At 37.5% G+C, this 16,480-nt stretch overlaps 3 protein-coding genes across 8 annotated transcripts; 1 reads left to right on the plus strand and 2 right to left on the minus strand.

Annotated features, from left to right (window-relative positions):
• Positions 1 to 1,050: 1,050 nt before the first annotated feature.
• On the minus strand, positions 1,051 to 5,407 carry RGLG2 (RING domain ligase2). 3 transcript variants are annotated; one of them, XM_068489700.2, is made up of 12 exons: positions 4,866 to 5,407; positions 3,852 to 4,225; positions 3,652 to 3,736; positions 3,420 to 3,560; positions 3,217 to 3,327; positions 3,026 to 3,123; positions 2,498 to 2,577; positions 2,298 to 2,403; positions 2,062 to 2,189; positions 1,742 to 1,964; positions 1,594 to 1,650; positions 1,051 to 1,508 (listed from the first exon to the last, which is right to left on the minus strand). In XM_068489700.2, exons 2-12 carry the CDS (start codon positions 4,131 to 4,133, stop codon positions 1,428 to 1,430), a joined length of 1,392 nt encoding a protein of 463 aa, XP_068345801.2. In that variant the 5' UTR covers positions 4,134 to 4,225; positions 4,866 to 5,407; the 3' UTR covers positions 1,051 to 1,427. The 3 variants fall into 3 exon arrangements, with proteins under 3 accessions (XP_068345801.2, XP_068345799.2, XP_068345800.2); XM_068489698.2 differs by having other exon boundaries at positions 3,852 to 4,282; positions 4,866 to 5,364; XM_068489699.2 differs by lacking the exon at positions 4,866 to 5,407 and having other exon boundaries at positions 3,852 to 4,555.
• Positions 5,408 to 9,980: 4,573 nt separating this feature from the next.
• Positions 9,981 to 13,618, plus strand: LOC137707886 (S-adenosyl-L-methionine-dependent methyltransferases superfamily protein). Its single transcript, XM_068446819.2, has 8 exons — positions 9,981 to 10,419; positions 10,880 to 11,044; positions 11,129 to 11,311; positions 11,607 to 12,201; positions 12,293 to 12,405; positions 12,503 to 12,723; positions 12,831 to 13,164; positions 13,319 to 13,618. The coding sequence occupies exons 1-7, from the start codon at positions 10,159 to 10,161 to the stop codon at positions 13,144 to 13,146; spliced, it is 1,854 nt and encodes a 617-aa protein (XP_068302920.2). The 5' UTR covers positions 9,981 to 10,158; the 3' UTR covers positions 13,147 to 13,164; positions 13,319 to 13,618.
• A 448-nt stretch (positions 13,619 to 14,066) lies between these two features.
• Positions 14,067 to 15,911, minus strand: LOC137709361 (Surfeit locus protein 2 (SURF2)). 4 transcript variants are annotated; one of them, XM_088688993.1, is made up of 6 exons: positions 15,608 to 15,911; positions 15,096 to 15,193; positions 14,662 to 14,997; positions 14,523 to 14,577; positions 14,340 to 14,413; positions 14,067 to 14,305 (listed from the first exon to the last, which is right to left on the minus strand). In XM_088688993.1, exons 1-6 carry the CDS (start codon positions 15,847 to 15,849, stop codon positions 14,292 to 14,294), a joined length of 819 nt encoding a protein of 272 aa, XP_088545119.1. In that variant the 5' UTR covers positions 15,850 to 15,911; the 3' UTR covers positions 14,067 to 14,291. The 4 variants fall into 4 exon arrangements, with proteins under 4 accessions (XP_088545119.1, XP_088545122.1, XP_088545121.1 ...); XM_088688996.1 differs by having other exon boundaries at positions 14,689 to 14,997; positions 15,608 to 15,910; XM_088688995.1 differs by having other exon boundaries at positions 14,067 to 14,413.
• Between the last annotated feature and the right edge of the window lie 569 nt (positions 15,912 to 16,480).

Below are 16,480 nucleotides of genomic sequence, written 5' to 3' on the forward strand. Positions count from 1 at the left end.
ACCACAGTGACCTCCTGTATTTTGGTCCTACTCAACGCCGTAATAGTCCGACAAGTTTGAGAACTCTCCTAGTGATGCAACTGTCAGAAGTTCAGTACATACAATTGGTTGAATCTTTTTTTTTTTCAAGTTTCCAACCAATTGTTTTATTATACTTAGGTTAGGTTTGTGATTGCTTAATTTAAATAAATAAATAAAAAAACTGCTATGAAAAAAAGCTAGAGTGTAAAATGTGTTTGGTAATAATATTAAATATAAATGGTAGACGTTTGGGACTAGGTTACTATTATTTCTTTTTCTGCTTTTGTGTCAAGTGTATTTATTTTTCTTAATAAATGATTTGCTACAAAAGGATTTTTTTTTTTAGTAAACGTGACACAATTAATTACTCATATTTTTGTTTTTATTTATTTTTTGTAAAGACGAAGAAACAAATTCTATTTTCTCGCCTATCTACTACGGTGACGAAGAATCAAATTATCACTATATTTATTCCTTTTTCTACTTCTTCTTCCAAGTGCCCATGGATTAAGCAACAGTTCGAAAATTTAACCTATTCGGAAATCTCCAAATCTACGTTTATTTTCAACTCCCTGCAGCATTTCGTCACTTACTACGTCCTTCCTCGTCCCTGGATGCCTAGGTATCCACCGTAAGCCTTTCCTCGTTTGAACCTCGCCTTAAGTGCCTTTTTTCAAATCTCGGGCCAAAATAAGCAGAAAAGTGGAAGCAGCAAAATGCGGCTTCCTAAAACCCTACTTTTTAAAAAAGCATCAGATGAACAGTAAAATTTAAAGAAAGTTTCTCAACCCAAATAATACCCTCTCCGGTTCTCCATCTCCCTCCCTCCAGTCGCATCTGGGCTGATGCCGCATCAGATTGGGGGAGCCTAGAAGGGAAGATTGGGTGCTTCGAATCCCCATCACTGAAAGTGAACCTTTTAGCTTTGGTATAAAGAGAGATTGTGTAAAGTGGAAGCACAACTACTGTTTTATTTTACAACTGTTTATTCTTACAGCACAACAGAAGCAGTTTTTTCAAAAAACACAGTAATACCAAACTAACCCTTAATGTATCGAACTGTGTTCCCAACCCATTGAAAATCTCTCATCCATCCACAAGAAAGTCCACCTCCGTGAAAAAAAACTAAGACCGGCATCTACAGAGCAACAATCAAATTACAAAAATGTAGAGACGGCAGCACTTCACTTCGTTTTCATTTTTTTTTTTTTTTTAAACAACCAAAAAAATCACCAGAGTATTCACTCACATCTGGATCATCATCATCATACGCTGGATTCGACCAACCAATTACCAAACCTAGCAACCTCCTGACCACCTAAAGCAATGGATTACAAAGAATGTGATTGAAAAAATAAACAAATACACACAACGTCAGCCAACTCCGGCATGAAAGCACGTCGTCGTTAATACAGTTTTATCCGGGTTTGGATTGCGCTTCGGCATATTGGGCACGACTGAAGATCTTGTCCGCATTCGCAACATGTCTGCACCGAAAACATAACACTAAGAACACGGTACTAAAAATATGATCGTCTCAACTCATCTTGAAACTATAGTTCAAAAATGTACCTGATGCCCGCAACCAAAGGCCATGTCTTTCGGATTCGTAAGGCAAATGGGGCAAACCTGTTCAACACCATATAAAATGTTAACCTGCGAGAGTGCTACAAACGCATCAAAACAGGATTTAGAGGTGGCTGCTGAGAAGTTTGCATACCTGATTATCATAGGTAGAACTGGGAGCAGGTGGAGCTGTACTGACGGAACTGCTGTCTCCATAATAAGGAGGAACACTTGGCTCATAACTGGCATGGGAAGGTTTCGTGAAAGATGGCGAACTGAAACTGGTAGCACGGGAAGTTTTTGAGCTGCTGAAAGATGACGCTCCATACACAGGAGGGGGGAGAGGAACCCTCTGGGGAATATTTCCCTTCCGACCACTGCCCATTTCAAGAAGAAGAAATTTTGTCAAAAAATTATGGAAACATAGGTTTTCAAAAAGGGTTTAGAGATGAGAAATAAGGACTGCATTGTTACCCCAATATATTGAGCTCTATTGTTGCTTTATACTGAGCAGGAATTTCCATCAAGGCTGCTAGAGCAAATTCCGTCTCCTTTCTTGACGGTGGCACATTCTTTGACATAATTTGCGTAAAATTCACAAACTACAAACAATAAAACAAATGTGCTTCCGATTAAGTATTTTCCAATAATCATAAACAAAGGATCATGAGTCACATAAACAAAATTGTATTATTATGCTGAGAACTTACTTGGAAATTATCAAATGCCCGAGCAGGAATATTGTCATCAAATTCCTTCATCATGTCCCAGGGCCCATCTCCAACACCAACTAGAATAATTGATAGAGGGAGCTTACTGTGATAAAATAAGCGTAGAAGATAAGTAGGGGCCAGTCAAAAAACAACATATATTTAGAGAAAGAGGAAGCGGGGTTGGGGGAATATCACACCTTGCAGCAACAATGGCATTAACCGTGTTCTGTTCCTGAGGGCTCAGCCTGCCATTCTCAGTATCAACGCTTCTAGTTACCTAAGGCAAAACATCACAGCACGTCAAAAAAAAAAAAAAATAAAATAAAATAAAATAAAGGAAACTTGGGATTACAATAGAATATTTCCACTTGCAAGCCATCGTAAAACAAGAGAGCAAGGATAAGCAAAGCTCGTTACACAACTTATGATCTAAGAAGTAGCTAGTGCAGCCACCAGTAAAAGATCTAGAGAAGATGCTATTATTATTGCATAACCCGCACGTCTGACCGACCTCTTAACTGATAAAGTTTTTCATGATTCATTTAGAGCAGTGACCATTAGTGTGTTTTGAAACTAAAAATACAAAGCCCACTCCTGAACTGTGCTAGACTCTAAAACCAAAAGGCAAAGAATTTTGTGTAGATGAAACAAGATTATATCATGGGCGCATGTCTGACCCTCTAATTGCATACTTCACTAAGTACAACAAGAATAAGGCAAGTTACCTGGCCATCTGCAATTATCAACAGGACATGGTATTGGCCAGCACTCTCCTCAACAATGGTCATGGCCTGTTCAATTACAGGTGCAAATGAAGTCGGTCCTGCCAAACATAATGATAATAATGTAAGATGACTGATTAGACGATATAAATGACCACGTCAAGAAATAAGCACTTGGGAAGCAAGAGTTAAACCTGCAAGCCGTAGCTTGGGAACAATTTCCTTGTAGCGAGCCAATACTTCCTCAAATCCATTGCAATATCTATCATCATAGAAACTAAACACATCTTGATCATGAGTTGTCGCTGCAAAATGAAAAAGTAATTATTAATATTCCATGTTTGAAAGAACAAAATCTTAGACAAACAAATCGACATTATTATGAATAAAACCTTACCATCCCCAAAGCCGAAACAGGGAATGAGGTTATCCTCATCAAAAGCAGCCAAGGTTTTTCCAATAATGGATATCGCATGTTCGTAGGGATTTGGCCCGTTCCCAATGTGATGCAAGCTTTTTCGGTTAAATGACCTCGCACCTGTTTACACAACCAATTTCAGTATCCTCCACATCAACAACTACAACATACACTAAATTATTATATGAGATTAGATATTAAAGCGCTGAACCTGTCCATTCATTGCTCTTTGTGAAATCAATACCAACGATAAGATTGGAAGACTCGAGACCAGCACGCGCAAGAGCCTCTGTCACCTGAATACAAGTACAGTTGAGTCGACATAATTAAAAATCGTAGGCAATTAATAAAACTTTAACCAAAAACAGGGTAAGCTTGCAGAAGTTTCTGCCGCTGCAGCGATAATCTTACTTCCTCCAGGGAATGGTAATTATCAGCAATTCTGGAATATCTCCTATCAAACGTCTTCTCCTGAGCCCGAGGGGCCACAGGAGCACTGTACACGGGGGCATAGTAAGGCTGTGCTGATTGATAGGATTCCTGGGGTGGTGGTGGATAACTCTGACTTCCTTGACCATATGGAGGTTGAGCATATGACGTTGATTGACCTCCTGGATGCCCGCCCCATGAGGAGCTCGAACGAGAAGATGAATTTTGCCTATAGCTCCCCTCTTTTGAACTTCTCCCACCCATTTACTCAACTCGGAAGAAAACCCCAAAATCTAAAAGGAATCCTCTTTCCCTTCCTTCACAATGCAATCAACCAAACGACTCGAAATCCGCACCTACAAAGCAGCCACAACAAAACCCAGAAAACAAAAACTTGGAACTCCAATCAGCACCTACAAAGCAGCCAAGAAAACCCAGAAAAACGAAAACTTTGGATTCAAAATCCGCACTTACAAGGCAGCCAAAACAAAACCCAGAAAACGAAAACTTTGAAATCAATCCTGGCAGGCGTATATATATACGCAGAAACAGAATTCGGAATAGGTAAGGATTGGGAAGTCTCTAAGAAAGTTCGTATCCAGTTTTGCAAATCTGAAGGGGGTTCTGGAAGGCTCCAGGAAACGAAGTTGGACACGACTCGTTCGCGCAAAATCGAATTCACAACCGACTCAAACGAAAGAAGCCCTACTCTGCTAAGTTTTCCACGTTTGCCGAAAATTAGGCGCCAAGTGTCGCCTTCCACCGCAAGCCACAAAAATGTCAAAAAGGAAAGACCTTGATTTCTCACCCACCAACCCAAAAACTCCCCAAATCAAAACGTATCGACTTCAATTACTTATCACAATCCAAAAACGGAAATTCATAAATTCTCAAAAATTAAATCTAAAATTCAAGAACAACAGGAAACACTGAACCGTCCCCAGGAGAATCAGAGCGACATTGTCGAACAGACTTAGAGATCTCGATCGTACGTACCTGAGGAAGAAGGAGGGCTCTGAAACATGGCGAGCAGTCGCCAATGGAAGACTTGCAGTGGTGAGAGAGAGAGAGAGACTGAGTTGGGTTCAATTAGTAGAATAATGGGGTGTTGGTGGATCTAATTATTGGATTATAAAATATGATTAGAAAAGTGGGAAGCTTTAACTCTACTTTTCTGGGTTCCCTTTTGAATATTTGAATATTCGAGAAATCGGAACCAGAGGAAAATCGGGGGATGGGCACATGGAAGTTTCGCCGAAGTGGGTACCGCAATAATGGCCGTTACTGTTTTTGGATTCCGTTTTTTGAAAACGGAAAATGGAAAGCCTTTCGGGTCCTGTTTTTGAAATAACTGTGATTTGAGTCCACGGAAGGGATGGGGATGATGATGAGATGCGTGGTTTTGTTTGGCTGCGACTGTGACCTCACAATCACGTCCACCGGACCCCCTATTCTCATCTTGTATTCTCAAAAGGATAATATTTTTTGTTTTGGTGCGTGTCGTATTGTCTATTCAGTTGTGATTAACGTGTCTCGTTCTACCTATTATGTCAAAATTGAAATCATTTTATATCGTATGTTTGTTCGAAAAAATGAATGATTGTGACAACAAATAACATATTTTAATAAATGAATTTTTATCGCAAATAGTTCTTGAAATTAACCTTCATCATCAAGATGATCTTTGAAATTGAAAATTAATAAATGTAGATCTTGAAAATAGGTGTCGCGAATCAATATGGTCATTCCGTCACAATTCTGTTAAATTTTTTTTTTTAAGTGTTGATGTGCCACATAAATGGCCCTCATATATCTTTTTTTTATATTTTTTTTTATAAATGGTTCTTGAAATTGACACACGACATTAAAATGATCCCTAAAATTGAAAATTGATTAATGTAGTCCCGCAAGTAAGTGTCTCAAATCTATGTAATCATTCCGTCACAATTCTGTTAAGAATTATGTTATATACTGATGTGACACATAAATAGGTCACACAAGTCTAATTAAATTTTAAAAATTACAAATAGGCTTAATAATTTAATAGTTAATAAAAAAATTGTCAATCTAAAAACTCAATCTTGAAATCACCTCCTATCCCGGTCTACATTTCTCTAGCTCATTCGCTCTCTATTCTCTAAAAAAATCTCAAATACACCTATCATTACACACTTCAACACCCTTCATCGAATTGAACCTAGATCGAGATCACCTTTGGTGACGGCTTGGCCCATTAGCAACGACTATTGAGACATCACCATTAACATTTAGGCGATCAACATCCTCACAACCGTGTGTCCATTTTTGGTTGAAAACTATTTTCACACCCTCTCTTAAGCCTTGGTTAAGCCTTGTGCCTTTAAGAATTTATGGAAGGGATCTCTCTTTGAAGCAGACCCTACTATAAGAAAAAAAAAATTTCATTGTACAAAAAGGTATTTAGACAACTTTTTTAATTAATTATTAAACCACGCATCAGTACATAACAATTTTTTTTTACAGAATTGTGGCGGAGTAATCGTATTGATTTGCGACACCTATTTTCAATGCTTAAATTGATTGATTTTCAAATTCAGAAACCATATTGATGGTGTGGGTCAATTCCAGAGACCATCTTAATGGTGTGGGTCAATTCCAAGGACTAGTTATGTGTCACATCAATATTTAACAAAAATTTTAACAGAATTGTGACGGAATGACCAAATTTATTTGCAACACATATTTTTAGGAACTGCATTTATTGATTTTTAATTTCAGATATCATCTCAATGATGAGGGGCAATTTCAGAAACCATTTATGATAAAACATTCTAATAAATTAACTCAATTGAATAAGAACATAAACCGACTCAATTCTGTATTTATAACTTTCGAATACGTTAGTCATGGGTGGCTGGATAAGTAGATAAAACTATATTTGCATCTATCCATAGATGCACCTTCTTGTCCACACTCTTAACAATAATGTATTTTTAACGTACAAATTTTATAATCAAAATTGTTTATGTTCTTAATCGTCCTCAAAAGATTCTATGTGCGAAAAAACAAATCAGATAAATATAATATAGTTATCTGTGTGTACAAAATAAGTGGACACTTGTCATGTAAATGTTAGTTGCTACCAAAATAAACTAAATTTAACTTAATGGAATTTTTATACAAATAAATAAGAAATGATGATTAATAAATACGGTAATAAAATGCACGACTGCAATTATAAAATTTATATGAGAAAAATACATTAATCGCAAGTTGGTGGACAAGGTGGTCCATTCACGAGAAAGATTAACATGAAACAAGTTCATCGCTGCTAAAGAATTCCAGTTCATTAAGACGATATCATGTTTATAATTTTCTCTACATAATCAAGTATTTATACACCCAAGTTGTGACGATAGCCTATTTCATAAAAGTCTCTCTCATATGCCTTTAAAATAAAAGGAAAACTAATAAAAATAGTTTGAAAACTTTGAGTTTTAACGAAAATAACAAAAATGTGTTGTAAGCGAATAATACCAGGATTGACTTTTTAGAGTAAAAATATGATTTTTCGTTAAAATAAATAGTACCGGAAGTGTTTCGTTAAAATTTCGTAAAATAAATGCAAGTATTTTCAAATAAACGCACCCTAGACGTGGACACAAGTATTTTCTTAAATTTGTATCATTCCGTCAACACCATCCATTTCCTTTGGAACCCGAACGGAAAATCCTTCCATAAGAATTTTGTGCGTCAAGGACAGACACAGTCACGGCAAATTGTCAAAGACGGACGGCCACGGCAAATTGAGAAAGACTTAAATATTTATGTGGTGGGCATTTAAAAGGACTTTAACCATTTTCTTTTATTTTTTATGATAATATTTTATTTTACATGAAAATGATTTTTGCAATATTAATAATTTTAATTGTAATGACTTGTATAGTCGTATACGAATCGATGTTGATCGGAAATAACTTACAAGAAGACATCATAGGATGCTGACACGAGAAAATGAATAAATATGGCTTACTACTAGTTGTCCTTATTTTAAAAATTAAAAAAAAAAAGAAAAACAAAAAGAAAAACACAACTTGTAACACTGAATAAAATTATAGTTGACTTTTATTGATAACTATCTTTTAACAATGCATTCAAAATCACATCCACTGGCTCATCAAATTTAAGTTAAAAAATAAATAAATAAAACATTAAAACATGAAACAATTTTCTTCAAATATTTATTTGATCGGCCAATTTTATTTTATTTTATTTTTTTTAATTTGTTATCAAATGATCTTTGTTAAATTGAATGTTAGATTTGGACATCGTCAGAGTTCGAACCCATATCGTGGTACAAGAGCAATACTCTTCTCCAGCATTATGGAAGATGACCACTTGCATTGATCTAGCAGTTTAAAATTAAGAGAGTATATTTTACATTGTTGTATAAACCGAGCTTATTGTCGTAGACGAATGAGGATCCACTCCAGATCCTTTAATCACGTCTGTTCATTGTACATCGTGCGATCATAAATTATTGTAAATTTTTTAATTTAAAATTGAATATAAACATTACTTGACAAAAAACTGACCGCATCATACACGATAAATGAACGTGATTAAAGGATTCTCGAGATCCTCATAAAAATGATCATGAGAGGATCCTCATACGTTGTGGACTTGAAATCTCCTGTAGGCTTGGGGCCACAGAATGGGCCTCACACAACACAACGTTCCAAATATGGCCGAAAAAACCAATGGACTTCTGAAGCAGGCCCATCCTATTGGCTGCACACAAGATACGATGTTTTCTAATGTTTACAAAATACAGGATGATATGACATATGTTATTACATAATTGAATTTTTTTTTTTTTTAATATCTCCACTTATATAATTGTATATAACGTATGTATCCGTATTACAACTGTTGACAAATCTCTCGCTGCACCCGCAATTCACCTCAGTGGACCCTATAAACCCAAAATTCAATTACATCCAAGTCGCACATGATTCTCCCCTCAACCAACTGACCTTATTAACCCCAAAGATTCCCATCCAATTTGGAAAAGTTATAACATACCCCTGAATTATCGGTTTTGCTGTATATTCCTTCTAGATTATTTTAACTTTTCTTGTGTGAAATTCTAGAATTTTCATTTAGTTATGTGTTCCTTAACACTATGTTTGGATGAAGGAAATAAACATGAAATTTTGGTAAAAATTGGAATTTATAAATTGACAGGCACCAATTATCTTGTTTGGATTCATAAACATAGAAATTTAGAATTTCTGCGTGGAAATAAAACTTGAGATTGGGGACCTCCAAATCCCAAGTTCAAATTCCATGTAAATAGATGTCATTTCTCAATTTCTATGATTGAGAGTTTAAAAATAACAAATTCTGTATTCAATTCCATTGTTATTTTAGGTTAACCAAACAAGAAAATTTACAAATTCTAGAAAATAAAATCTCGTCATTTCAATTTTTGTCATTTTTAAATTCCTTAGTAATCTTAAATGTCTTCACCCAAACATAGTGTAACTTTTTATTTGTGCCGGTATTTGTTTTGATTCTATTTCACATTTATTTATTTTTTTCGGACTAATCAAAAATTACATTTTATTTGTGATTACAATCAAACAAAATCACAAATTACAAACTAACGAACCCAATACCTTCAATTTTTTCTTTAGCATCACGAGCTCAAACTTTATGGGCATAATTGAATTAAAAGTTGGGAATGCAAAGTAAAATAAGTTTGAAAGTTTAGACAATATTACTAATCTAAACTACATATTAATAGAACTATCTTTATCAACCAAAATAAGAGAAAAAAACTATTTAGTCTTTCAGTACAATAAAAAAGTTAAGAGCAATAACGTAATTTCACAAAACAAATTTTTCCTGTATTTTTTTGTTTAAGCCTCACGTGATTTTAACATCTCTAATTTAAAAATAAAAAGAAAAAACCTCTCTCCCTTCCCCCTCACTCTAACGTTATCTCTAATTCTCTTCCTCTCTCCTTCAATTAAAAAACAAAAATAAAAATTTTCAAAGACGTATACTAACTTTTTAAAATAAACAAATAGAAGGGTACTTTAGGTATATCAAAGTCATCTACTTGATGCTCACGTAGTCTTGACCGCACTCTAGCATCTCCATCCCTTTCTCTCTCCCGCGAAAAGGGCCGCGTGAATCTCCGCTACTTCTACGCCGCTGATCTCACTCTCTCACTCTCTCCGGAAAAATTCGAGTCGGACCCATCGGCCTTGACGGCGAGCCCGAACCCGAATAGCGTACGGAGATGAAGCACAAGAGCGAGCTCAGCTCTTTCCCCACGGCGAACAAGCTGCTGAAGTTCGCTCTGATCGGTCTCATTGGGTGCCTGGGCTTGCTCTGTTTGTACTACGGGTGGTCTTTCGGGCCGGGCTCCCGGAGATCCGACGAGGAGGCTTCTGGGTCCGATGGAGTCGACCCGCTTTTCGGCGGGTTCGTTCTCCATCACGATTTGGATGATTTGCATGACGACCAGGAGCACAACTCTGAGGTCCCCAAAAGCTTGCCTGTAAGTAACGCAGCAATTAATGGTTTATTTTCTTTGGTGATTAGTGTAATTGTTGCTAATTAATCAAAGATTAATGCATATTTCAATCCAGTTAACTCTTTGTAGCAGTTAAATTAAAACTGAATTACTTGTTAATTTGGTGTTGGTGCAACGGAAAGTTGCTCCTTTGTAACCAATTTGTGACCTAACGGTCACAAGTTCGAGTCGTGGAAACAGTCTCTTTGCAAAGCAAGAGCAAGGCAGCGTATGATAGACGTTCCTCCCTGATCCTCGCAAAGCGGGAGGGCTTGGGGTGGCCCTTTATTTGGGAAGAAGAAATTGCCCTTTTGTATAACCGATTGTTTTATCTGGATCTTGTCGAATGCTGTTATTTATAATTCATAAATATTAAACTTTTTGTTCCAAAAGTAGTAGAATGTGCTCATTTTGCTCAAGTTGATGGCTTTTAGTGTTTTTGCAGATATGCGATTTACGGTTTTCGGAGTTGATACCTTGTCTGGATAGAAACCTTATTTACCAACTGAGATTAAAGCCGAATTTGACGTTAATGGAGCATTACGAACGGCACTGCCCGCCTCCAGAGCGGCGTTATAATTGCTTGATACCGCCCCCACTTGGTTATAAGGTAGGTTGTCATTGCTTCTGTGAGTTTTACTTTGCTTGACTTCGCCTAGTTTTGATTCCGACGAAATCGTTTCTAGAATTTCAGATACCTATAAGATGGCCGGCAAGTAGAGATGAAGTGTGGAAGGCCAACATTCCCCACACCCATCTTGCTCAAGAGAAGTCAGATCAGAATTGGATGGTTGTGAATGGGGACAAGATCAATTTTCCGGGTGGTGGGACACATTTCCATGATGGAGCTGATAAGTACATTGTTGCTCTTTCCAGGGTACTTAAACCTTGACTCATTCTCAATTCCTATTTATATTTGTCTAATAGTATAAAAGGTATAGTAAGTAGAAAGGAAAAACGAAACCTTCGATTTAGATATTTGGCTGAATTAGGCTTGCGCCGGTGAACGTTGTTTCCTCATGTTTCACATAATGGGATTTTTATATTGAAAATTTTAATTATGCTGTTTCTTTTCGTAGTTTCAATTGCTTCACTGGTGAATAATGCCCCATAGATTGAAATAGCATAGCTCTTTTCTTTCTTCTGTAATGGTATGCTTATTATTTGTGCAGATGCTTAAATTTCCTGGTGATAAATTCAATAATGGTGGAAATATCCGTAATGTTCTCGACGTGGGTTGTGGAGTTGCGAGTTTTGGGGCATATCTTCTTTCTCATGACGTCATAGCTCTGTCCCTTGCTCCAAATGATGTGCATGAGAATCAAATACAATTTGCACTAGAGAGGGGCATTCCCTCTACTCTTGGTATCTTGGGTACAAAAAGACTTACTTATCCAAGCAGATCATTTGAGCTGGCTCATTGCTCTCGGTGTCGAATAGATTGGCTTCAAAGAGATGGAATCCTGTTATTAGAGCTGGACAGATTACTAAGACCTGGAGGGTATTTTGTGTACACTTCTCCTGAAGCATATGCAAATGATCCGGAAAATCGGAGGATCTGGAATGCTATGTATGATCTTCTGAAAAGAATGTGCTGGAGAGTTGTAACAAAGAAAGAGCAGAGTGTTGTATGGGCCAAGCCACTGACTAATAGTTGTTACTTAAAGAGAGATTCTAGGACCCGGCCCCCTCTTTGCGATTCCAAGGATGACCCTGATGCAAGTTGGAATGTGAGCATGAAGGCTTGCATTTCTCGATACTCTTCAAGTAAGTAGCATTGCTATACTTTTATTGTTAATATTTCGGGCTTCCACCTCCTAATCTTATTATCTTATCATTTTCTAAAATTGTAAAACAGAGATGCACAAGGAAAGAGGAAGTGGGCTAGCTCCTTGGCCACAGAGGCTTACCGCTGCACCGCCTCGCCTGGAAGAAATTGGTGTCAGTCCTGAAGAATTCCAAGAGGACACTGTAAGTTTCCTGTTTACAAGCTAACTGTTCACATTGATGTTTGCCTACTAACCTATGTTGTTCTATTTAATGAGAGACGGAAATCCATGTGATGCAGAGCATATGGCACTTCAGAGTGATTGAGTACTGGAAGCAGATGAAGTCTGTCATACAGAAAAATTCAATTAGAAATGTCATGGATATGAACTCATACCTTGGTGGATTTGCTGCTGCCCTGAATGAAAAAGACGTCTGGGTGATGAATGTTGCTCCTGTCCATGTATCTGCCAGACTCAAGATCATCTATGATCGGGGCTTAATTGGAACTGTTCATGACTGGTATGCATTTTGATCCAATTATTCTCAGCAGTTACAAATTATAATATCCTGATACATATTATTGGTTTATAGTCAGTTGAATATTCACACTCAATATATTTGTATAGGTGTGAAGCATTTTCTACGTATCCACGTACATATGACCTTCTACATGCGTGGGAAGTATTCTCAGAGATTGATGAGCGCGGGTGCAGTACAGAGGATCTATTGATTGAAATGGATAGGATACTCAGACCATATGGGTTTGTCATCATAAGAGACAAACCTGCCGTTATAAACCATATTCGAAAGTTTCTGACTGCCTTGAAATGGGATGGCTGGTTATCAGAAGTAGAACCACGGGTCGATGCTCTTTCCTCAAGGGATGAAAGAGTTTTGATTGCTAGAAAGAAGTTGTGGGACGAGGGGACTTCAGTAATGTGATTCTGCTTTGATTTTCAGGTATATGACCTAATTTATGTGAGTTCTTCATTTCTAGTTATTACTGCATTTACGTATATTGTACGAAGAGTTCCATATGTATTGATATTTACTTGTTAATTTGTGCAAACTCTCACTTTGCGGAAATTTGACGTTGTTTTTCTCCTCGTTCAAGATATGCTAGATGCGGTATTGGTGCATAGCCCTGCCAGGTCGAAGAGTGCATAGAAAGAGGAATGTCTTCAGTTACCGATCGAGGCCATGGTGCGCGTTGTTTCGTGAGAGTGAGATGGTAGCGGTACACAGGGATAGAGATATAGTTATGTAGTTAGAAAATGTGTGAAGTTATGGTAGGAGAAGGGTGCAACCTCAATTGAAGAAAAACTTGAATAACTAGGAGCTGTTTTGTATTGGGATATATTATAGTAATTGGAAATTGGTTACATGAACTCAATAAATACACTCTTATGCTGCCTCTTATGCAAGTTTCCCAAACACTAGCATAACTTTGACGTACCTGTTACATGTAAGTTATTCTCGTATGTTTCATATCTTACATGAAACTAATACGCGAATGTGGGGTATTCAAAATCAGTCACGCAATGATGTAGGGACAAGTTAAAACATATGGTTACATGTAAGTTATTCTCATATGTTTCTTAACTTGTATGCAACCAGGACGCTAAAGTGGTGGTCTCTAAAACCAATTACAGGATGACACCTGAACAAGTTCAAATACATGACAATGCTCTAATAGACTCAGGATACCGCCCATCTTTGACTTGGTATACAAGCCTACAACCTCGGCTTTTGTGGCCGAAAGGTTTAATTTTTTTCCGGCGAGGTGGTCAGAATGTTCAAATTTTGCCGGCTAGGTGGTCGAAAGGTTGATTTTGATAATTACGAGCCTCAACGCCAACAAATGGGAATAATCCATTAACACATAACCCAGCTCAGTTGGTAAAACATCAATCAATTCAATAGTCATGGGCAAAATCTTGATTAATTTACACTTAACAAAATGTTTTGGCCTAATAACATCATAAAGCAAAAAATACAACCTTCAAAAGAGCTTCGAACCGGAACCGAAATCACCCCTTACCAAATACTTCAAAAATTGCTAGAAGATCTTTATCACAGTTCTTTCTTCAAGTCTTTAATTTCGTAAATTGCAGATTAGTCGCTTGGTGATCATGTCGTGCTCTTTTTACTCTTCTTCTTCCTTGAAGCAAAGCTGCTCGGTCCAATTTCTATGGACATTCTTTTCGTCCTGCAAAGCATAAGAACAATAATTGAGTACTTTCAGCAGAACATCAATGGCGTTCATTGTAAACAAAATAGAGACCGGAGAGCAAACAGAAATTAAGAAGCACTCATACCGCTTGGAGAGCTCTTCTGACTCCTCGTCGCCATCTTCAAATGCACCATCTGAAACTAAAGATATAATAAAATTGAAGGTCAGCTGAAAGATCCAACAATAACATATGCAAAATACCAAATGCTGGATCAACATTATACTTTTGTTGTTCATGACTAAAGACATACCAGCTCCATCAATCTCGTCATCCCCGTTCTCTGACTCTGAACCGGAACCCCACCTGTCACCTCCATCGTCAAAGTCCCAACGTTCTCCCACTGGAGGCATCCAAAAGTCAGTTTCTTCTGTATCGCCTTCCTCATCAGAAGCCTTACTTTTTCCAGACATAATCTCATCAACTCCATCATCCTTCTTCTTCTTCTTCTTCTTCTTCTTTCTGTCTCCGTCTTCTTCTTGGTCAGATACTATTTCCGGGTTCTGATCATCCACCTCTGCTACCACTCCCTTGGCTTTTAGCTTCTCTTCTTCCTTCTCTTCTGTTTATATAACCGACACGAACATCACCATTAAACACATTGGAGTCCGGAAGCCAATCCATACACAAATTTGAAAAAGAACGAAACAATATACGAACCGAGCTTGTTGAGGAAGCGTTTCCCATTTATATGCTTCCAAATGTGCTCCTCTGACTTATTGATAGTATCCCCTGTTAGTTTACAAACCAACTTTGAGCTGCACAAGGAAAGCAAATGAACCAGGTTTCAGCATAAACCCGAAATCTCTGCTTGGTTTGCAGTAAAACTCAAAAGCTTTTCGTATATCAATTCGCAACATGGCAAATATAAACAAACGTAAATTCAACATTGGCCTGTTTCCGACCAACAAATGCGATTTTGATTATCTTTAGGAAAACACCAGAAGGTAAAAGCGATTTCTGCAGAAGCACCTACTCAGGAAGTACTTCCAAGTATTTTTCCAGAAAGCACTTTAATTTTAATGAAAATTTCGACATGTTTCTAGGAAGCACAAGTGCTTTTGATCAGAAGTGCTTAGCGATCAAACCCAGCTGAATTCCAATGTAAATTATGCAAAAATTAATCAAAGTTTAAATCTTTATGTAACCGAAGCGAAAGAAAATGAAATTACCGGGAAAGAGGATCCTGCTTGAACATGTTGAGAGGAGCTTTCTTATGGGAAAGGGCATATTCGATTAGGCCCAAACGGCACCGTTTGCTATGAGAGTACACTTCCTTGTCTTTGGCCACCAATTCGTGGCCTGTCTCGACGCACTGGAAGCGGCCATTTTCGAGCTCCTTGAAGGTCGGCGAGCCAAGTAGGTTGCTCCCTTCCTTCTCCTCCTCCTCCGCCTTCTTCTCAATCGTCGCCATTGCTGAGTAGCCTGAGTTTCTCAAGTTGCCGCGCAGAGAGATGGAGAGCTAGCGAAGACACAATGTTTTGGGCCCCCAGACCTAGTTATAAGCCCGCCTCGTCTGGTCCTGGACTCCTAAGCCTTTTGGGCCTAATTTTTTGGATCCGAGTGTGTAAATGTGAGACCATTTCTATTTTGGGCCTTCTCTTTTGCTATTCCCAGTGAATAGAGAGAGACCAATACGTAGCTGGAACGTCAAAGTGATGTTGTCTCAAATCCATAAAGTGTCACAATGAATTTAATAATTAAAATTTTTTAAAGTTGCTGGTAGTTTTGGCAGCAACGGTGATGCTGAGGGCTGCCAATTCATATCATGTCACATCAGATTTGATTTTAGTTCTGATTTAGATATTTTGACATCTCTTTTGAAAATTCTCTTAATTGTCCCTTATGATCATCGCTCACTTGTAACACTTATAAAACATGGTCACACGAGGAATGTTATAGGTAAAAAATAATAAACGAACATTTAAAAGACTTAGGGCTCGTTTGAATGTACTTTTAAAATGACTAAAAACGCTTTTAGATAAAATATTTTTGGGTTTCAAAAGCACTTAAAGTGCTTTCTGCAAAAAAAATCAGTTTTGTGC

Source organism: Pyrus communis, chromosome 17, assembly GCF_041283825.1.
Source record: "Pyrus communis isolate YQ-2024b chromosome 17, ASM4128382v1, whole genome shotgun sequence".
NCBI lineage: Eukaryota > Viridiplantae > Streptophyta > Magnoliopsida > Rosales > Rosaceae > Pyrus > Pyrus communis.

What these genes read in the sequence shown, in the direction of transcription:
- LOC137707886 (XM_068446819.2), top strand. Translation starts at nt 10,159, where the DNA reads ATGAAGCACAAGAGCGAGCTCAGCTCTTTCCCCACGGCGAACAAGCTG. An exon ending in AGGTCCCCAAAAGCTTGCCT is followed by an intron (nt 10,420 to 10,879) that starts GTAAGTAACGCA and finishes GTGTTTTTGCAG; the next exon opens with ATATGCGATTTACGGTTTTC. An exon ending in AAGAATTCCAAGAGGACACT is followed by an intron (nt 12,406 to 12,502) that starts GTAAGTTTCCTG and finishes CATGTGATGCAG; the next exon opens with AGCATATGGCACTTCAGAGT.
- RGLG2 (XM_068489700.2), bottom strand. Translation starts at nt 4,133, where the DNA reads ATGGGTGGGAGAAGTTCAAAAGAGGGGAGCTATAGGCAAAATTCATCT. An exon ending in AAAGAGCAATGAATGGACAG is followed by an intron (nt 3,561 to 3,651) that starts GTTCAGCGCTTT and finishes TTGTGTAAACAG; the next exon opens with GTGCGAGGTCATTTAACCGA. An exon ending in ATAGAGCTCAATATATTGGG is followed by an intron (nt 1,965 to 2,061) that starts GTAACAATGCAG and finishes TGAAATGGGCAG; the next exon opens with TGGTCGGAAGGGAAATATTC.
- LOC137709361 (XM_088688993.1), bottom strand. Translation starts at nt 15,849, where the DNA reads ATGGCGACGATTGAGAAGAAGGCGGAGGAGGAGGAGAAGGAAGGGAGC. An exon ending in AAGCAGGATCCTCTTTCCCG is followed by an intron (nt 15,194 to 15,607) that starts GTAATTTCATTT and finishes TTCCTTGTGCAG; the next exon opens with CTCAAAGTTGGTTTGTAAAC. An exon ending in ACGCTTCCTCAACAAGCTCG is followed by an intron (nt 14,998 to 15,095) that starts GTTCGTATATTG and finishes TTATATAAACAG; the next exon opens with AAGAGAAGGAAGAAGAGAAG.